Source organism: Neoarius graeffei, chromosome 11 (assembly GCF_027579695.1).
Source record: "Neoarius graeffei isolate fNeoGra1 chromosome 11, fNeoGra1.pri, whole genome shotgun sequence".
Classification (NCBI taxonomy): domain Eukaryota; kingdom Metazoa; phylum Chordata; class Actinopteri; order Siluriformes; family Ariidae; genus Neoarius; species Neoarius graeffei.
Genome location: NC_083579.1, coordinates 15,646,850 through 15,669,563, shown reverse-complemented (window position 1 = coordinate 15,669,563; position 22,714 = coordinate 15,646,850). Strand labels below are relative to the sequence as shown.

General features: G+C 40.9%; 1 protein-coding gene across 1 annotated transcript in view; it reads right to left on the bottom strand.

Moving 5' to 3' along the window:
- Positions 1-22,714, bottom strand: part of ush2a (Usher syndrome 2A (autosomal recessive, mild)) — a 500,620-nt gene that overhangs the window by 189,339 nt on the left and 288,567 nt on the right. Inside the window, exons 38-39 of the mRNA XM_060934842.1 lie at positions 18,135-18,282; positions 17,142-17,287 (exon numbers count right to left, since the gene is read on the bottom strand). Coding sequence (XP_060790825.1) covers positions 17,142-17,287; positions 18,135-18,282 — 294 coding nt within the window. The remainder of the gene's footprint in view (positions 1-17,141; positions 17,288-18,134; positions 18,283-22,714) is intronic.

The window sequence follows — 22,714 nt, the reverse complement described above, 5'->3', positions numbered from 1 at the left end:
ATAACTACAGGCAGTGGGGAAGAGTCGATCAAGGAGATCCTGTTCTTGTAGGCCCAGGACAACTCCTGTACCTGCTCACCCCACTCACCTGCAATGTTAAACTTGTGACCAAGATAGGTGTATGTTTCATGGCGTGAGTACACTCTGATTGGCTGTCCCATGACCGTAAAGCAGGGGGGTTTGTCGGCCTTGGACTTGTACCAGCGGTTACCACCACTGCGACGTTCATAAAATACTGCACATTTGGTGGGTTTCACCTCCAATTTTGACCACTGCAAGAACTCATCAGTACGAGCCAACATATTGGTGATTACCCTCTCATCTCTAGATGACATCTGAACATCATCAGCATACCCCTGCACAGGGTTTGGGGATCTTAATTGGGGGGTGCACACTGGCAGAGCCATTTCAACCACTGGTTGATGGCCAAGATGAAATGTACAGCACTCCAAGGGCAGCCTGTTTTAATTCCCACCTTTAGAGGTATTGGCTCTGTCAGTTGCTTCCCACAGATGACTTGAAGGAAGGATCCCTTGTACACATCTGTTATGACATTCAGAAAGGGCTGAGGTAGATAGATTTCCTCCAGCGCACTGAGCATCATGCTGTGAGATAGTGTCCCAAAAGCATCTCTAAAGTCCAGAAATACAGTGTAGAATTTACATGATTTATGCTTAAAGTCATCAATACCAGTCTTCAGGCAGAACACATGTTCATTCATACCTTGTCTGTCTATGTAAGCTTTTTGTTTAGGTGACAGAATTTCTGCATCCACGAGCCATGGGAGAATATGGGCAAGTAGGCATTTCATGAATACCTTGTAAACAGTAGGAAGGAGAGAAATATCTCTCCATATAGAGGGGTCATTTGGGATATTGTCTTTTTTCGGTATTCTGTAAATGAGAGCCCCCTTCCAAGAGTCTGGCACTTTTCTGTTTATCAAACAAATGTTGAATATATTGGTCAGAATTTTTGTAGACCAAGGTTTTGTGGCTTTCAATGTTTCATATGTCACCCCATCATATCCCCTAGCTTTATTACACACACACACACACACACACACACACACACACACACACACACACACACACACACACACTAATTTTTTTCCTTTTACAATAATATAACCCAGAGGAAATTGTTTTTTTATATATATAACAAGGCAAGTAAAATGTAAATATAGAATTTGAATTGAAAGTATTTCAATTCCTCCTGCATTAATATAAATGTAATTAATCAATACATGTCCCAAAATTGGCAAGTGCTCATGATAAAATGTACACGTTAACAAAAATGCATATTTTAACAGTTAACACTTGCTAGTTTTAAAGTTTTATGCCGTGAGTTCTTTGAAAAGTAACTAAACAATTCCTCAAAGGAAAAGCTGGTTACCGAAAATAAAAGCGAAGTTACAGCGCCGTGTCTCTCGTGCGTCCTCTCCGCCTGACTCTCTAGCCTCGGGTGTCTGATTGATATCGAGGCCCTATGAAAGCTCGTTTGCAGGTAATGTTTTCCTCCTACATTTACGTCCCACAGTAGCAGTGGTAATGGCGAAGCAGCAAGGGCGCGCCTCATCAAGGTGACTGGCTCTCGCTCTCTCATGCATGCTGGGCTGCTGATGTCTCCCCACAGATGGCCCACTTCCACCTCCCCATCACCACCTTGTCCCACCTGAGCACACGCAATGAGCTTTAGGACCCAGACCTCTGTACTGTATGTTCCACTAAAACAGAACTAAACTCAAAACTCGATGGATATTAAAAAAAAAAAAAGTTACAAACACAACAGAGGTCAAGCTGAATATGACTGACTTTTAAAAAGGGTCATCCCACTGAACATAAGCGCAGAAGAGTTTCAGAAAGGATATACACCTTTTCTGTTAAGTCCTACAGCCTCGAACAGGAAGAGTTTAGGTTAAATCCCAGCGTACTGGGAAGCAAGAAACTGACCGTGTTTTTTTTTTTAATGCTGTTTAGTGATAATACTCGACAAAAACGAAACAACTTGTTCATTCATTTAACGCGTACGGAAGTAAGATTTGCATCTGCCGTGAAGGTGGTGTGAGGAAGGGGGTCATCACTGTAGATTCTGCCCCCCACACCCCTCCACCCACCACCCACACTCCCAAGTCCTGATAAATAAACAATGCACAGATCTGACCTTTGGGTTAACAGGTTTTTATGCTTGCTCTACTCAGCACTCTAACTGATTCAATTACCACAAAGGTTCGAGAGCTTCCATGAATACAGAAAAAGCCCCCCATCCCACCCCACCTCTGACACTGCTTAAAAAAACCCCAGCAAATGTACCTGCGCTGGCAAATCCAATGTGTCTCTCTGGAGAAATTCCTTAATTGTTAATAATTTTACCACATGAGACAATCAAGTCACCTTGAACGCACACCCCTCCTTTGCTTCCTTCACCCCGATCCAAGGCTCCTCTGCTCGCTCTCTCGCTTCGCCTCAGTCTGTAGAGGCAAAGTGTTATTTAAGCTTTACTGGTCTGTGTTAAATTTCGCAATTTGAAGGGCTGTTAAGTTTTTCAATTGAAATTTCATTTAAGATGCAGGTGCTTTTGATTTTATTGATGCTTTACTGCTCTTGGGGAGCCTGACGAGAGCACTGCGCAATAACACCACGCTGCCTCCATCAGGGCGTCAACACAGCCGTGGCTGTGATCGCAGGACGTTCGGGGTACTTAAGCCGGGTCTTTCCTGGGACAACAGAAGGGAAAACAAGAGCGCGGGCCACCAAGCCTTAAATTACATTTATAAGCATTCGGTTAGCATAATAATAACACAATCAATTGACAAGGCATGAAAGGATGGAGTGAGCACGGAAAAGAAAAGAAAAAAGAAAGAGAGCATTATTTTAACATTGTGGATGTGTTTGGGACTGCAGGATTGCTGTGAGGTTTAGGACAGAAGCTAAAAAGAATATGGAGGGCACTCGGAATCAAAGCAGCGTGTGGAGACCATTAGTGAGAAAACAATCCTTTCTTCAGAAGGCCGAGGCGTCCATTTTTAGAAAAGCTTTTAGTGTATATGCACGGTGGTCAGGGAAAACTCTTTGGGTATTGTTATACCTCTCCCTCTAAAAGGTAGCCAAAAATGTTTTACTGAAATAGCATGCACGAGAGTGTAAATTTAGATTAATTAAGAAGCTTGCCTTGCCGAGATCATGTGATGGCAAGGAATAAAAAAAGAAACAAAAACAGTGCTAAAAGCAGTCAGTCTGTTGAAAGATTGCTCCAGAATGTGCTTTTGTCATGCCAAGAATGTTACTGATCAAGTTGTTAGATAGTTACATACCGTAAAGAAATGGACATAAGTGTAATTAACTCCGTTTATAATCAGATAGCATCACGCCACCATCATCATCCTCAAAACAGAGAAGAGTGCTTACAGTGGTGCTTGAAAGTTTGTAAACCCTTTAGAATTTTCTCTATTTCTGCATAAATATGACCTAAAACATCATCAGATTTTCACACAAGTCCTAAACATAGATAAAGAGAACCCAGTTAAACAAATGAGACAAAAATATTATACTTGGTCATTTATTTATTGAGGAAAATGATCCAATATTACATATCTGTGAGTGGCAAAAGTATGTGAACCTTTGCTTTCAGTATCTGGTGTGACCTCTTTGTGCAGCAATAACTGCAACTAAACGTTTCCAGTAACTGTTGATCAGTCCTGCACACCGGCTTGGAGGAATTTTAGCCCATTCCTCCATACAGAACAGCTTCAACTCTGGGATGTTGGTGGGTTTCCTCACATGAACTGCTCGCTTCAGGTCCTTCCACAACATTTCGATTGGATTAAGGTCAGGACTTTGACTTGGCCATTCCAAAACATTAACTTTATTCTTCTTTAACCATTCTTGTGTGCTTAGGGTCGTTGTCTTGCTGCATGACCCACATTCTCTTGAGATACAGTTCATGGACAGATGTCCTGACATTTTCCTTTAGAATTTGCTGGTATAATTCAGAATTCATTGTTCCATCAATGATGGCAAGCTGTCCTGGCCCAGATGCAGCAAAACAGGCCCAAACCATGATACTACCACCACAGATGGGATAAGGTTCTTATGTTGGAATGCAGGGTTTTCCTTTCTCCAAACATAACGCTTCTCATTTAAACCAAAAAGTTCTATTTTGGTCTCATCCGTCTACAAAACATTTTTCCAATAGCTTTCTGGCTTGTCCACATGATCTTTAGCAAACTGCAGATGAACAGCAATGTTCTTTTTGGAGAGCAGTGGCTTTCTCCTTGCAACCCTGCCATGCACACTGTAGGTGCAATAGGCTTATCAAATCAGTCTCATGTAAAAAGGGATCAGTCTCATAAATTCATTAATCATTAATTCAAGTGTCTAATAGCTTATAGCTAAACTATTAAAATCAATGGAATAACTTAGTGGTGATGCTGCTATAATTTTAGTGAGTATTGTAGCTCTAATGTAATACGTTTACTCTAGATCTATAACATTCATATAACAACCAAATGGGTGAAGGCAATTAGAATACTTGTTGGCAGAGGTTGGCACTCAGTGAATGTTGTAGCAATAGACAGGACACAGTTCACTCCAAAGGTACCATTTATTAAAATAGCTGACATGAATTAGCAAACTAATACTGATCAGATATAGCAACAATAGCAGCCAAGGAATAATTCAATATAAATGGTGATACAATGTATACAAGTAATAATCAGTAGTGTATAGAGCAATAGTCAGTAGTAAGTAGAATAATAACCAGCAGTAAACAGGATGAGAACTCAGCAGTGAATATGATGATAACCAAGACACTAATGGTGATCAGAAGTAATGGGCTTTATGCAAGTGTTACAGTGTAGGTGTGAGTGAATGTTAAAATGTGAGAGGGAAATCACGTGTTTATGTGTGTCTGCGTAAGAGTGTGTGTGTGAGTATGTGTGTGTGTGAGAGTGTGTGTGAGAGTGCAGGTGTGTGCATGCGTGTGCGCAGCTTTGCACTAACAAGATGAGGAGGAGCTAGGGAGAGAGAAAGCATGCGCAGGTGCACGACAAGGAGGAGGGGAGTGAGGGAATGAGGCCACGCGCGCAGCACATGGGCGAGAGATAGGCGTGGTATGTAAATGTAGTGCGTGAGCCTTTGTGCTAGGCGCTGCCTAAAGGGGGATGGGCAACAAAGAGAGTACACGAGGGAGAGTAACAAAGGATCTGTAGCTTCAAAACTAGTCCCAGCTAGGCCTTAAACCCAAACTTCTACTCAACCCTTAGCTCCTCCTGAAATCCCAATGTTGAGGGGTGTAGTGCGACGGAGGGAGTCGCACTACAAAGTTTTAAAGAGAGAGAGGGAGAGAGAGAGAGAGAGAGAGAGAGAGAGAGAGAGCATGCACGATCTAACTAATACGAATAGTAAACAAAACAAATCAAACAACACGTGGTCTAAGACCAACTTTCATGTGAATTAAAATGCGTACATGAATGAATTCAAATAAACAACACTCTTCACATTAACTAGCCACAGCTAAGACTAACAATTGCCCAGATGCCAGCCTTACTTGAGATCGCTCTTGCTTGGCGACCGAAAGTGCGCCGCCTGTTATCCAAAGACAGCGCAGAGCGCAGGTCCAGGGAGAAAGCCGTTCTGTTCCTTTTGCTTTTACAGTTCGTCAGCTGAAGATCTTCGGTGTCCCATCGGTCGTCCGATGATCTGGAAGGAATCTTGTTTGTAGTTCGTCGACATTGCGAAAGGGAAAAAGGATCCGGTCACCTTTTCTCTTTTAAAATACTGCGTGGGCTGCAGTAACTAACTGGTTCAGTTATTATTACAACTATGCGAAGATCAAATACATGGAACTTTGGCTAAAGGTCTGGTATCAATAGCTCGTTCTTTGTTCTTTGTCCTTCTTTAGCACAGATGCAACAATGTCTCTCTTTCACACGTGGGGATCCACCACCAGAGAGAAAGAATTTCGATTTCACTGTGGGTTTTAAAGCACAGTCGTGACGTCACTGTATTTGGCATCCGGTATCATCTCTGTATCCAATACAGGGAGTCAGAAGAATGGCGGAAATAGAACATGGCATCGAGTACAGGGATTGTTGTGTTCAATGCTGTAACAGTGGAAGGGAAGAAGATGGGCCATAAAGTGAAGCAGGGAATTGTGGGTACTATGGCTACGGCATGGCAGCCCCCCTACAACACCATTGTTGTTCAGTGTTCTCCTGATGGTGAACTCATGAACATTAAGATTAGCCAATGCGAGAGAGGCCTTCAGTTGCTTAGAAGTCACGCTGGGGTCTTTTGTGACCTCGCTGACTATTACACACCTTGCTCTTGGAGTGATCTTTATTGGTCGACCACTCCTGGGGAGGGTAACAATGGTCTTGAATTTCCTCCATTTGTACACAATCTGTCTGATTGTGGATTGGTGGAGTCCAAACTCTTTAGAGATGGTTTTGTAACCTTTTCCAGCCTGATGAGCATCAACAACGCTTTTTCTGAGGTCCTCAGAAATCTCCTTTGTTCATGCCATGATACACTTCCACAAACATGTGTTGTTAAGATCAGACTTTGATAGATCCCTGTTCTTTAAATAAAACAGGGTGCCCACTCACACCTGATCGTCATCCCATTGATTGAAAACACCTGACTCTAATTTCACCTTCAGATTAACTGCTAGTCCTAGAGGTTCACATACTTTTTCCACTCACAGATATGTAATATTGGATCATTTTCCTCATGATCCAATATAATATTTTTGTCTCATTTGTTGAACTGGGTTCTCTTTATCTACTTTCAGGACTTGTGTGAAAATCTGATGATGTTTTAGGTCATATTTCTGCAGAAATATAGAAAATTCTAAAGGGTTCACAAACTTGCAAGCACCACTGTACGTACTCCATACAGATGAGAAGACAAAGTTTTAAAATGTTTAAACAACCTAATAAAAAAGACGTATCTAGTGTCATCCAACAGAACAGAACTGAGTGAATTAATCAGAGATCAGTTCAGTGAGGAGACGATGATGAGGCTCGTGTTTCGTGATGATGTGGCGAGTGATTCTTCCTGCAGGTGATGAGACGCAAGCTGATGTGGATGACAAGATTAATCAGTGAGGACTCATTTCTCATTGTAAACTGTAAAATGTTTCATAAAGTTGCCAGCAATGTTGTTTTTCTGTAAGTAGATTAGGTTATAAACATGGAGGTGGGCGGGGCATTTTTCAGTGGAGTTGGAATGGAATTTTTCAATGTAACAGATTTTATGGGTTTATATATTTATTCTGACTGAGACACAGTGCTGTAGTTGAGTCACTAAACCTTGAGTCTAAGTCCAGTCTCGAGTTCCAGTGTTCAAGTTTGAGTCAAGTCCAAGTCATTAAAAAAAATTTAGAGTCGAGTCTGAGTCCAAGACTCCAACCACACCATTTGACAGTGGTTGATTTAGTGCCATTAACATTAGTTTGTTCCTGAGCATGATGTATGAACAGGTGAATGTACATTCTCTTTGTCAGGGAGTGCGAAGTATTCTGTCAGAGATGGATGAAAGTGCAGACGGTGTGTTTATTAATACAAGTGAAGACACAAACAATCCAGAATGGCAGGCAAAATCATAAAACGGTGAAACAGGCAATAGGTCAAGCGAGGCACAAACAGGCTATTGTAGACTTGGCAGAATCAAAGACGAGAAACAGGAAATCAGGAAACCAAACAAGGAAATAAGGCTTGGTAATGTGTCAGAAACGCAACTCAATACCTAGCAAAGTAAGTGCACTTTCACAGTTTTTATACAGGTGCACTGATTGCGCCTTAATCCTGTGCAGGTGTGAGTCGTTTACGGTATGCGTGCGAGAGTCCGCTTGGTACGTACGCTGTCCGGACCACACCTGAGAATCTATCTGATGCACACACCAAGGCACGCAGGTGTGACACTCTTACACGAAATTAGTATAAAAAGTTAATGTAGAATATAAATATCTTATGGGGCGGCACGGTGGTGTAGTGGTTAGCGCTGTCGCCTCACAGCAAGAAGGTCCTGGGTTCGAGCCCCGGGGCCGGCGAGGGCCTTTCTGTGTGGAGTTTGCATGTTCTCCCCCCGTGTCCGCGTGGGTTTCCTCCGGGTGCTCCGGTTTCCCCCACAGTCCAAAGACATGCAGGTTAGGTTAACTGGTGACTCTAAATTGACCGTAGGTGTGAGTGTGAATGGTTGTCTGTGTCTATGTGTCGGCCCTGTGATGACCTGGCGACTTGTCCAGGGTGTACCCCGCCTTTCGCCCGTAGTCAGCTGGGATAGGCTCCAGCTTGCCTGCGACCCTGTAGAAGGATAAAGCGGCTAGAGGTAATGAGATGAGATGAGATAAATATCTTATGTCAAATTATTCTAGCATGTTACAAAAAAATAAAGAAAAAATCCAAGTCCTCGTCTCCAATTGACGAGTCTGAATGCAGTTAAAGGAGAACTGAAGGCAAATTTTTCATGATCAAAATTCTATTTATCTCATTTTATTAAATATAAGAATCCATTTTTGATAGCTATTTTGTCGCTGCTATAGCAAGTTATGAGTGTTTGAAATGTACTATGCAATATATCAGTCCATATGTCAAAGCAATGGCCGTAAATGAGATTTGTTGAGACCTGTGCGAGACATCGTAGGACGGAAGTAAAACATACAGTGGAAATCAAAGTGACCAACATCTGCCAATGTTGTCAAAAGACGCGCGCGCCCTCTTTTGAACGCTGATGTAATCAAGCCGGAAATTTTGTTTGTTTTGATAGCAATCAGGAAAGTTGGAAAAAAGTATGCATTAATCGTCATTTAAACTCGTTTTTGTGCAATATTTCGTTTAGAAAACAGTTTTCAAAATGGCGGCACTGACACCTAGCTGACACTTCATGTTTCGGCGTCTCGTACGTGTCTTGTGAAGATCGTGCGGTTAAGCGACACCTGCCGTGGACCAAACGAACTAAATTCAACATGGCTAAAAACCGAATAGGCCGATAAGTATAATATTTAATTGCAGTTAGTTGCCAATATGAGTCATGATATAAGGTTACTAAAACTGAAAAAGTAATTGAATAACACGTTAATTAAGAAATAAAGCAAGTTTAAAAATGACTACAGTTCTCCTTTAATGCACGAGTCTGAGTCCAAGTCCAAGTCAAGTCACAAGTCCTTAAAATTAGGGCATGAGTCTGACTCGAGTACTCCAAGCCTGCTGAGACACACGCAAAAGAGAAGAATACTTCAGTAAAGAGAAACCTATAGCTTTCAAAACCATACATATCAAAAAACATCAAATTCTGATCATGTGAAGGGTCTTCCCATTCTCCTGTTCCTCTTCTGCACCTGATAAACCAGTGTGTTTTACCCAAACACTCTCGTGTATACAGGTCCAGAATCAGTCCATGCGTATGTAAATGAGCACATTTGACAGACAGGAGCAAAAGGGAAAGCCTACATGCTAAAGTTTATGTTCACAGGACCGGCTGTCAAGTCAAAGGTGCAAAAATTCACACAAGGAATTGCATTAAAAAGATGGGTATAAAATTTTAATGGAAAGATAAAATCAGAGGCAAGAGAACCTTCTGAATACATAAAACGCTCATATGTCTTCACTAGAAAGGTTTCAGTCAAGGCAGTATACCAAGACACCTCAAATTTATTATTTAGTCTTAGCATTTTTAAGAAATCATGCTACAACCCCAAATCATAAAAAAAAAAATTGGGACGGTTGTTGAAACTGAAATTAAAACTGAAAAACAATGATTTGTAAAGAATCCTTGATCGATATTACACTCAAACAATACAACAGCACATTATTTGATGTTTTTCCTCATTTCATGTCTGATTGTTCCAAGTCATTTCAATAAAGTTGGGACAGTAAAGCATTTCCCACTTTATAACATTTCCATTCCTTCTCGCAACACTTAAACAATGCTTAGGAACTGAAGACACCAAGTGATGAAGCGTTTCAGGTGTGATTTTGTCTCATTCTTCCTGTAAACAGGTCTTAAGGTGTGTAACAGTACAGGGTCGTCACGGTTATATTTTTCATTTCTAAATTCTCCACATTTCTAAATTCTCTATTGGGGACAGAGGGGACACGCCCTCTTCCTCCACAGCCATGCCTTTGTAATGTGGTTTTGCGTTGTCTTGTTGAAATCTCCCTGGAAAAGATGTCGTCTTGAAAGCAGCATATTGCTCCAAAATCTCAGCGTACTTTTCTGGATTAATGCTCCATTACAGAAGTGTAAGTTACCTTTGCCAAGGGCATTGACACAACACCATACCATGACACACCCTGGCTTTTGGACTTGTCCCTGGTAACAGTCTGGATGGTCCTTTTTGTCTTTGGTCCGGAGCACATGACGTCCATTTCTTAAGTCCTGGAATACTGATTTGTCTGACCACAATACATGTTTCCACTGTGTAATGGTCCATTCCAGATGCCTCCGAGCCCAGAGAAGTCGACAGCGCTTCTGGGCACAGTTAACATAAGGCTTCCTTTTTGCACAGTAAAGTTTTAACTGGTGTTTGTGGATGTAACTCCGTATTGAAGCTTGATAAAAGTTTGCTAAAATAATCCCGAGCCTATGTGGTTATATCAGCTGTAGATGAATGACGGTTCTTGATGCAGTGCCATCTGAGGGATTGGAGATCATGGGTGTTCAGATTAGGCTTGCGCCCTTGCCCTTTACACACCAAAATCCCTCCACATTCCTTAAATGGTTTAATGATGTTATGCAAAGTAATGCTGTACCTCATTACTCGCCCTAAATTGCCCCGTTCCACTTTTTTTGGAACGTGTTGAAGGTCTGAAACGCAAGAATGGATGTATATTAACAAATGAAATGAAGTTGATCACAAAAACATGAAATATTTAGGGTTCAGACTATCTGCAATGAAATACATACAAGTCAAAGGACATTTAGAAATCACTGCTTTCTTTTTTTATTTTCATTTTCCATACCGTCCCAACTTTTTCTGATTTGGGTTTGGGCGACATTATAAAAAATAATTTATAAAAATCAAAAACAAAAATAGAAAAAAAAGAAAATGAAGCCTGAGTAATTATTTGTGATGAGCACGAGGGTGTGAAAATGTAGGGCAACACAGCCTTCATCTGAGAGTTTTGAGCAGTGTATTGGGGAGAACAGAAGGGAAAAGTCTCTGGGGGTATTTCTAATTTAGAGACAAGAAAAGTTATTACTGCTGAGAGAAAACAAAAATACAGAAAAGTACACATACGGTGGTCCTCACTTGTTATTTTACCTTGCTTGTCCTTTCATCTTGCCCTTGATCATGTACGATCATTACTTTGATAAATCTCTTAAATTCTGTCCCACTGTTCATTGATTGCGATTTTTACGACAACTGTTTCATGACGTATGTTTGTGCCGTTTTATTTATAACGCATTTTACACTGGAAATATCCAGGTTCTGTTTAACAATAAAAAATCAATCACTTCCTTCATGACCATATGTATTTGAAGAATACGTTCCAAGAAATGTGATATACACCAAAATCGCACTTTGTATTTTTATTAAACTTATTGGATGATTATACAATGGTGCTTGAAAGTTTGTGAACCCTTTAGAATTTTCTCTATTTCTGCATAAATATGACCTAAAACATCATCAGATTTTCACACAAGTCCTAAAGGTAGATAAAGAGAACCCAGTTCAACAAAGGAGACAAAAATATTATACTTGGTCATTTATTTATTGAGGAAAATGATCCAATATTACATATCTGTGAGTGGCAAAAGTATGTAAACCTTTGCTTTCAGTATCTGGTGTGACCCCCTTGTCCAGCAATAACTGCAACTAAACGTTTCCGGTAACTGTTGATCAGTCCTGCACACCGGCTTGGAGGAATTTTAGCCCATTCCTCCATACAGAACAGCTTCAACTCTGGGATGTTGGTGGGTTTCCTCACATGAACTGCTCGCTTCAGGTTCTTCCACAACATTTCGATTGGATTAAGGTCAGGACTTTGACTTGGCCATTCCAAAACATTAACTTTATTCTTCTTTAACCATTCTTTGGTAAAACGACTTGTGTGCTTAGGGTTGTTGTCTTGCTGCATGACCCACCTTCTCTTGAGATTCAGTTCATGGACAGATGTCCTGACATTTTCCTTTAGAATTCGCTGGTATAATTCAGAATTCATTGTTCCATCAATGATGGCAAGCCGTCCTGGCCCAGATGCAGCAAAACAGGCCCAAACCATGATACTACCACCACCATGTTTCACAGCCGGGATAAGGTTCTTATGCTGGAATGCATGTTTTCTTTTCTCCAAATATAACGCTTCTCATTTAAACCAAAAAGTTCTTTTTTGGTTTCATCCGTCCACAAAATATTTTTCCGATAGCCTTCTGGCTTGTCCACATGATCTTTAGCAAACTGCAGATGAGCAGCAATGTTCTTTTTGGACAGCAGTGGCTTTCTCCTTGCAACCCTGTCATGCACACCATTGTTGTTCAGTGTTCTCCTGATGGTGGACTCATGAACATTAACATTAGCCAATGTGAGAGAGGCCTTCAGTTGCTTAGAAGTTACCATGGGGTCCTTTGTGACTATTACTGTACACACCTTGCTCTTGGAGTGATCTTTGTTGGTAGACCATTCCTGGGGAGGGTAACAATAGTCTTGAATTTCCTCCATTTGTACACAATCTGTCTGACTGTGGATTGGTGGAGTCCAAATTTATTTAGTGATCCTATTTAGTGATGGTTTTGTAACCTTTTCCAGCCTGATGAGCATCAACAATGCTTTTTCTGAGGTCCTCAGAAAATTCCTTTGTTCGTGCCATGATATACTTCCACAAATGTGTGTTGTGAAGATCAGACTTTGATAGATCCCTGTTCTTTAAATAAAACAGGGTGCCCACTCACACCTGATTGTCATCCCATTGATTTAAAACACCTGACTCTAATTTCACCTTCAAATTAACTGCTAATCCAAGAGGTTCACATACTTTTGCCACTCACAGATATGTAATATTGGATCATTTTCCTCAATAAATAAATGACCAAGGATAATATTTTTGTCTCATTTGTTTAACTGGGTTCTCTTTATCTACTTTTAGGACTTGTGTGAAAATCTGATGTTGTTTTAGGTCATATTTATGCAGAAATACAGAAAATTCTAAAGGGTTCACAAACTTTCAAGCTTCACTGTATGTTAATTGTGTGATGAGCCTTACGCCAGTAATTTAATAGAGACGATTTGGTGAGATTTGGATGCGTTGGTCGTATACGGTACGGTTATTCTGCAGTGCCAAAGACATTACTGTTTCTCAAATGTGATCAGGAAATTTTACTCCGGCACAGCAGATATATAACGGGGCACGTGCCCAAGTAAAATGGGTCTGGCGACGCCGATGGTTTCCACTATTATATTGTCCACTTCGGCTGTTTCCTGTTCCTGGCTGACAGGAGTGGAACCCAATGCTGTTGTTGCTCATTGGGTTCCATGTGCTGTTGTTCTGACGTGCTTTTCTGCTCACCAAGGTTGTAAAGAGTGACTATTTGAGTTAGCTTCCTTTCAGCTTGAGGCCGTTCTCCTCTGACCTCTTAAATAAAGATGTTTCTGTCCACACAACTTTCCCTTACCGGATTCACACCATTTTCAAAAACTGTGCCGACTATCACTTGTGAAAATCCTAAGAGATCAGCAGGAGAAAAAAATAAATAAAACATCCAAAAAGCATGTCAGTCACTAACAACCCAGTCAGTGAATCCTGTTCTGATGTGGGATTTGATCTGATAATTAACTGAAGCTCTGATTTGTATCTGTAGGATTTTATGCACTGTGCTCCTGCCACATGATGGCAGCATCCTAATACAGCGGGTGGTGAGTTTATATACTAATTATGGATGCTTGCATTACAAACTGTTATATTTCAGTTTCTTTGCAAAACACATTCAACTAAGTGAAATTAAATCTCAGTGCTCGAGAGCTTTATCCAGCGAACACTCTTTCACACCGGCTTTATGTCTAATATCTTGGCCTTAAATTGAAAAATTTGCAGTGTTAATGATAGGCTGAAAGGTCATTCGACAGACATTTTGAACATAAACGGAAACCTAATCAACAGATTCAAATCGTTTTAATTGAATTCTCACACACACACACACACACACACACACACACACACACACACACACACACACACACACAGTAAAAAAAGCTCAGTGAATTTATTTCATAAAAGCGTGTCTGTCAGTTCCGCACAAATGAACCGAGTTACATTAACGCAATTTGTTTTTGTCCATCCAACATGATTTGATCTTGTATACAGTATACTCAAATCCCTGAATAAAATCAAAACCTGCGCTTTCAGCCGAGCTCAAACCCGAGTCTGGTGTTGGGACATGTGACAGCATCGTTACCTGCTGCTCTGTGGTGCAAAAATAAAGACATCCTTTTGCTTGTTACCAAGATACAGTATTTATAAAAATGTGTGTAACTGTGTGTGTATGTGTACTACATAGGCCTGTTGAGTGTGTGTGTTTTTCTGTGTGAATGACGTCTGTTGGGGGTTGAGTCATATCCTGCGTATTTGCACAGGGTTGGAGACACACACACACTGAACTGGTTTTTAATGGGAAATCAAAGACAATAATCCTAACCCATAACTATGCCATCGCTTGTTTACCACAATGCATTATGGGCAATACCCGGGGTCAGCTCCACCGTATTATTTACTTTCGCCTTTGTTAAACACTGCATTGTTCTGTCTAACCGGTTTTAACCATGCCACCGACCTCATTTGAGCTTTTATCAGCTACCAGTCGAAGAGAAGAGAAGAGAAGAGAAGAGAAGAGAAGAGAAGAGAAGAGAAGAAAGAAATTGATAAGTTTAATCTGCAATGAAAACCTTCAAACTGAATCAAAATGGACAAGTGCTTGTAGCTTACATTTCTCTGGTGGCAAAAAGACACACTTAAACTGTGATCCAGCAACATTTCCATGGTCTGCGGTTTGAGATGATTATAACAATCGACACTGTTCAGCGTCTGAAACTAGCGATATTCCAAAGCCTGTAAAACAAAGACGCATTCTTCAGCCTTTGCCTCTCAATGTACTGAAGCACTTGGCAGCCGAACGAGCCCGTTGGACTGATAAAACTCCCAAACTACGAAGGGTTCTCTTTCGGGTATAATGTATAATGTTCAGTGTACCTCACTAGCGGCATTTATTGAAGTAAATGCATTTATACTGAACATGACACGGCAGATCAGTGTGTTTCCAAAGGTTTTTTTTTTTTGTCATTTTTCCTGATATCAAGTTTTATTGAACTAATCACTCATTTATAAATGTTCTGATGCTGTTCATCTGGGCCCGGGATGACGAAGCAATCTTCGACTTAAGTCAACAGTTGATTTTCCATAATAGTTTCCCTTACTGCATCTGTAACTTTCATTGTGCTGGATCAAGACTAAGTATGAGGTGAATATTTCATTAGAAAAAAGTTTTGTAGAAAATGGTAAGGAATAACTGAAGATTAAAAGAAACAAATTTCGACTTAAAGGAGAACTGTAGTCATTTTTAAACTTGCTCCATTTCTTAATGAACGTGTTATTCAATTACGTTTTCGGTTTTAGTAACCCTATTTCATGACTTGTATTGGCAACTAATTGCAATTAAATATTATACTTATCGGCCTATTCGGTTTTTAGCCATGTTGAATTTAGTTCGTTTGGTCCACAGCAGGTGTCACTTATCCGTGCGATCTTCACGAGACTTGTGTGAGACGCCGAAACGTGAAGTGTCAGCCAGGTGTAAGTGCCGCCATTTTGAAAACTGTTTTCTAAACGAAATATTGCACAAAAACGAGTTTAAATGATGATTACTGCCTACTTTTTTCAAACTTTCCTGATCGCTATCAAAACAAACAAAACTTCCGGCTTGATTACTTCAGCATTCGAAAGAGGGCGCGCACGTCTTTTGACAACGTTAGCAGATGTTGGTCACTTTGATTTCCGCCGTACGTTTTACTTCCGTCCTACGATGTCTCGCACAGGTCTCAACGAATCTTGTTTATGGCCATTGCTTTGACATATGGACTGATATATTACAGAGCATATTTCAAACACTCATAACTTGCTATAGCAGCGACAAAATAGCTATCGAAAATGCATTCCTATATTTAATAAAATGAGATAAATAGAATTTTAATCATAAAATATTTGCCTTCAGTTCTCCTTTAAGTCTTCATGATCCAATGCACGTGTTCAGAAATAAGGCATTCTAAGATTTGATGTTGTTGTTGTATAGTGTGGTAGACTCGGTCTAGACTCTTACCTTCTCACCAAGCTTGATTTGGATTCCGATTTTCCTGCTGTAAACCCTTGACATGTTATCCACCTCTTTAAATCATCAATTTCATCGTCTTCCACGACAGAGCACGGCAAAATTGCTCCTCTCACATCGCTCTCAGGTAAAATTAATCTGACATCCGTCATATCGCTCAACTACTATCGCTATCGTATCGCTATCCCCCACAATGCATTGCGGTAAACAAGTGATGACGTAGTTATGCTTGTGGGGCTATTGATGTGCATAAGCAGTCAGAGCAGGTGATATTCAGTTTTAATCAGTTGCCTAGTGAAATTAAAACTGCAGTTCCATTTACTGTATAAATCATTGTAAAAAGTTGGAGAGCGAGAGAGAGAGAGAGAGAGAGAGAGAAGGGGAAAGTGGGTGTAGCACTCTGCATGGTAATGAAGAGGTGATGGTCCATAATACAGGGCATTCTGAGTGTATGCAAATAGTATCTTCTTAATTAGAATGCATGTGATAATAGACTGAAGTATAATTAATTTATAACTTAGCAAAGAGTGTGTGTTATGAACTCTAATATGATTCTATTACAGTAATCAGTCCACAATGACACCAAGTAGGTCATCTAGCAGACATACACCTCAGCATTGGTGCACGCACGCATGCACGCACGCACGCACGCGCGCACCCACCCACACACACACACACACACACACACACAGCTCTTCTGCTACATGTGCTGAATAAGGTTTATCATACACACTATTGTGTCATGGCATTGGTGATGAACATGTGTTTGTAATATTGTGTGTATTTCTAGTGCATGCATGATTGTGTATATGAGAGAGAGAGACTCACGGTCTTGGGCAGTACGGAAAGACACCCAGGAGCTGCTCGCTTCCCCGTAGCGGTTCGACACCAGCAGTCTGAACTGGTACTCTGTGTATGGTTCCAAATCTTCCACCAAGTGAGTGAACACTGTTTCTGTTTCATTATCCACCAGTCTGTAAACACACACACACACACACACACACACACACACACACACACACACACACACACACACACACACACACAATCAGATTGAGCTGCTCTGATCAAATTAAAATTAGCTCATCAATTTGAACATCCTCCCTTTCCCTGCTCGAGATACGAAATCATATACAAGCCTATTTTCTTTGATTTCCTGCTAAAACAACTCTATACACAGAGCTCATTAAACGCCTCATGACTCTTGGTGTTTTCACGCCGGTTTTTTCGAGCTGCGCCAATTTCCGGCAAGCTTCGCTATCAAATTTACTATCGGACTATAATAAAAAAAGATCACCCGAACAATGAAATACATTTGAACAGAATGGCAGGAAATGAGGTTGATATATAATACATGGACCTAGTCATTTATTTATTACGACAGAATGAGAATTTTCCCCATCTCTGATTAAATAGCAATTTGTTGTCAAGGAGCATGTAATGCATACATATCAGATGAAGTTCGTCATTTTAGATTTCAGCCCTGGCTCTCCTTTCTATCATATGGAAACTCCTTGCTGTGAAAGTATAAATCTCTGCTTTTGTGTAAACTTTACAGTCTTTAAATCATTCCTGTCTGGATGACAGTATGTGTATAGGATACACACGAAAGCTTCTAATATGGACAATAATCAATCATGTGAATAAAAACCATACAAACAGAGAAAGATTTCTGTGATGTAATTATTATTATGCTGCAGAACTGAGTATTATTAACTAATCCAGATCCCTCCACAATGGCAGTGACCTACATGTGTAAAACTCCGTGTCATTGTGTGTGAGACAGTGTGTGTGCAGTGGTGCTGTTGGACGGAGACTCACTGCAGGACGTGTTGGGTGGCCGGGTTCTTCATCTGGAGCTGATAGCGCAGCGTCCCAGGAGCATTGGGGTACGAGGGACTGAGCCACACCACCTGCAAAGAGGTGGAGGTGGCAGCTGCCAGCCTCGGGGGCAAAAGGCCATCTGGAGCTGGGGGCATCGGGATAGAGAGAGAGAGAGAGAGAGAGAGAGAGAGAGATGAAGGCCAAGTCCAGGGTGACATATGCTCCAGAGCAAGAGAGTGACTGTGTTAGTGGAGCTGGATGGAACAGTATAACATTAAGAATTCACTCTTACTACAACCACAAGTAGAGACCGGACATTTTTTAGCATCATGTCTGCTATATATATAGCATATGCATATACAGTGTCCTCCACAAGTATCCCCCCTCCCTTGTAAAGATTAGTAAAATGGTTTAGGAAAAAAAAATCCACCTTTTGGTGAGGTCGCTTCATCTCACACTGAAAAAATGAGAAAAATCCAACTTTTGGTTGAAAAATTTATTCTTAGAAAAACAAATCCCTCATCAAGAAATAAGTATTTCCAAGAAAAGCACATGTTCCACTATTATTGTCCTGAATCATCCGAAGTACATATAGTGGTGCTTGAAAGTTTGTGAACCCTTTAGAATTTTCTATATTTCTGCATAAATATGACCTAAAACATCATCAGATTTTCACACAAGTCCTAAAAGTAGATAAAGAGAACCCAGTTAAACAAATGAGACAAAAATATTATACTTGGCCATTTACTTATTGAGGAAAATGATCCAATATTACGTATCTGTGACTGGCAAAAGTATGTGAACCTCTAAGATTAGCAGTTCATTTGAAGGTGAAATTAGAGTCAGGTGTTTTCAATCAGGTGTGAGTGGGCACCCTGTTTTGTTTAAAGAACAGGGATCTATCAAAGTCTGATCTTCACAACACATGTTTGTGAAAGTGTATCATGGCATGAACAAAGGAGATTTCTGAGAACCTCAGAAAAAGCATTGTTGATGCTCATCAGGCTGGAAAAGGTTACAAAACCATCTCTAAAGAGTTTGGACTCCACCAATCCACAGTCAGACAGATTATGTACAAATGGAGGAAATTCAAGACCATTGTTACCCTCCCCAGGATTGGTCAACCAACAAAGATCACTCCAAGAGCAAGGTGTGTAATAGTCAGCGAGGTCACAAAGGACCCCAGCGTAACTTCTAAGCAACTGAAGGCCTCGTTCACATTGGCTAAATATTTATTAAATATTTAAATATTTAAATATTATTTAAAGAACAGGGATCTATCAAAGTCTGATCTTCACAACACACATTTGTGGAAGTGTATCATGGCACGAACAAAGGAGATTTCTGAGGACCTCAGAAAAAGCATTGTTGATGCTCATCAGGCTGGAAAAGGTTACAAAACCATCACTAAATAGGATCACTAAATAAATTTGGACTCCACCAATCCACAGTCAGACAGATTGTGTACAAATGGAGGAAATTCAAGACTATTGTTACCCTCCCCAGGAATGGTCTACCAACAAAGATCACTCCAAGAGCAAGGTGTGTACAGTAATAGTCACAAAGGACCCCAGGGTAACTTCTAAGCAACTGAAGGCCTCTCTCACATTGGCTAATGTGAATGTTCATGAGTCCACCATCAGGAGAACACTGAACAACAATGGTGTGCATGGCAGGGTTGCAAGGAGAAAGCCACTGCTGTCCAAAAAGAACATTGCTGCTCATCTGCAGTTTGCTAAAGATCATGCGGACAAGCCAGAAAGCTATCGGAAAAATATTTTGTGGACGGATGAAACCAAAAAAGAACTTTTTGGTTTAAATGAGAAGCGTTATATTTGGAGAAAAGAAAACATGCATTCCAGCATAAGAACCTTATCCCATCTGTGAAACATGGTGGTGGTAGTATCATGGTTTGGGCCTGTTTTGCTGCATCTGGGCCAGGACGGCTTGCCATCATTGATGGAACAATGAATTCTGAATTATACCAGCGAATTCTAAAGGAAAATGTCAGGACATCTGTCCATGAACTGAATCTCAAGAGAAGGTGGGTCATGCAGCAAGACAATGACCCGAAGCACACAAGTTGTTCTACCAAAGAATGGTTAAAGAAGAATAAAGTTAATGTTTTGGAATGGCCAAGTCAAAGTCCTGACCTTAACCCAATTGAAATGTTGTGGAAGGACCTGAAGCGAGCAGTTCATGTGAGGAAACCCACCAACATCCCAGAGTTGAAGCTGTTTTGTGTGGAGGAATGGGCTAAAATTCCTCCAAGCCGGTGTGCAGGACTGATCAACAGTTACTGGAAATGTTTAGTTGCAGTTATTGCTGCACAAGGGGGTCACACCAGATACTGAAAGCAAAGGTTCACATATTTTTGCCACTCACAGATATGTAATATTGGATCATTTTCCTCAATAAATAAATGACCAAGTATAATTTGTCTCATTTGTTTAAGTCAAAGTCCTTCCCACACTATGTGGCACATAGGGCGTCTCCAAGCTCCGTTTTCGTGACCCTCGGCCTCTCACATAGCTAGGGTTACAGTGGGGGCCTAGTCCTCTGGTAACCATGAGAGTTTGACTCCCCATTCGCATCTGTATTGCAGCATGCCTTGCCAGACAGCAGTATATACCATTTTTATAATGGTCTTTGGTGTGACCCAACCGTGAGTAGAACTTGCTAGCTCCCGATTGGGAGGCGGACACACTAACCACTAGGCCAACTCATGGTATTTGTTTAACTGGGTTCTCTTTATCTACTTTAAGACTTGTATGAAAATCTGATGCTGTTTTAGGTCATATTTATGCAGAAATAGGGAAAATTCTAAAGGGTTCACAAACTTTCAAGCACCACTGTATATAGTGAGTGAGTGGACAAGTGGACGATCCGATCGCAGAACAAGTTTCGTTGATTTAAAATGACTGGAGTGATAAATACTGGACTCGTTTACAAGCTTGAAGAGTTCTCCTCAAAGAATCCTTAGTACCGGTATTTTACATCCAAAATTATTCCTCAGTGTTTCTGAACAGTTGCTCAAAAGAAATGAACTGAAGCAGACTGCTAAATGTTCAACTAATTTTTGTTAACGTATGTTTTTCCTTCTTGCACCACTGTAAATATCCCAACACTAAATCAACCCTTAATGCTAATGCATAATGCAAGACAATACAGTTATGCTTCCAAAGTGCACTTTTCGGCATGATTTGTAAGCCGTTAAAACAAATTGCGGAAAGATTTGAAGACATCCATTATGAAGGAAAACAAGGCGATTGTACTGCCTGCAGCAACACTTGGTAAGGACTCCAGGCCGAGTCATCTGTTTCGAGGAGCAATCCAGTCAGTGTGCGTTTCAATAATACGCCACTCTAAGAATAGGACTGAGGCTCTTTTCTTAAGTGAAGGCTCATTCTCAATCAGCATCCCTCTCATGCAACCACAAGCACTCAATAACTGTTGATTACTTAAGTCATTTTGTGCATGCCCAAATAGAAGTGTCTGTGTGGAATACCAATTGCACTTGCAATGACTGGGACTTCGGAAAACAAAAAGGGTCAACGAGGGCGTGAGTTACAAAGGCAAAACCTCCCAAGGCTCCTGTCCCCTGGAGCATAGACCCATGAGCAGAATGAGATCAACTAATATTGTGGGCAACTGTGTGAGCAGAAAATGTACTAATGCGCTGATTGATGAGCAAGCAACCTGCCAATGATGTTCTTTGAGGGACATTCAAAAGCTTGCCGTGCCCATCCTTCATGTGGGATGACACGAGGAATTGGAATGAAAAGAATGGAAAAGAATGGAATAAAGGCAGGCACGACCCGATGTTTCCATATGCTATGGTATAAGAGTTGGGCCAGTTTTATGGGGTGAGCCTCATCGCTCAATTCAGCATGGCTCAAAATCACTTTTGCTGCCAACCTCCAAGTTTCATAATGCACTCGTGCTCGTGTTAGGCTTGAAAAGCGCTGGGTGCTGGGATGCGAGCCCTAATTGGAGGGAGCGGATGAGCTTTCCTGGATGGACGTCGGTATTAAAAGCCATTCTGCAGTTTCCCCCCATCTGCCTTTGCTACTGGAGCCCGGTTCGGATTAAGTGGCCAAGTGTCCATAAACATAATGATGATGATGAGCATATGGACTGGCCTGAACTGCAGTCCCACATCCTGCTCTACTGCTAACAGAACCTTGCTTTTTCTGAGTACATCATCTCCTTCTCCAAATGCACATGGACATTCACTAGAGGAGAAAAGACGCCTGTATATAGAGATGTTCAGTGTGTTTATAACTTCAGTTTGAGAAAGAGACATAGAGAGAAAGACTGCATAACAGAGAGAAACAAAAACAAGAGAAACAGACAAAAAGGAGAAGCAGATGAATCAGAGAGAGAGAGAGAGAGAGAGAGAGCAACAGATCTAATGAGAGCTTGGACTGAACAAAGACAACCAGTTGACAAAAGAGTTAATTCCTTACAGACTTATTTCATCAAACAGTTGGCATGGAGTTTCCCCTTTGTTTCGGCTCCCTCCTTCCTCAGGTATATCAAAAGTGTCACTAATCATTTTAAACTATGCACTTTTA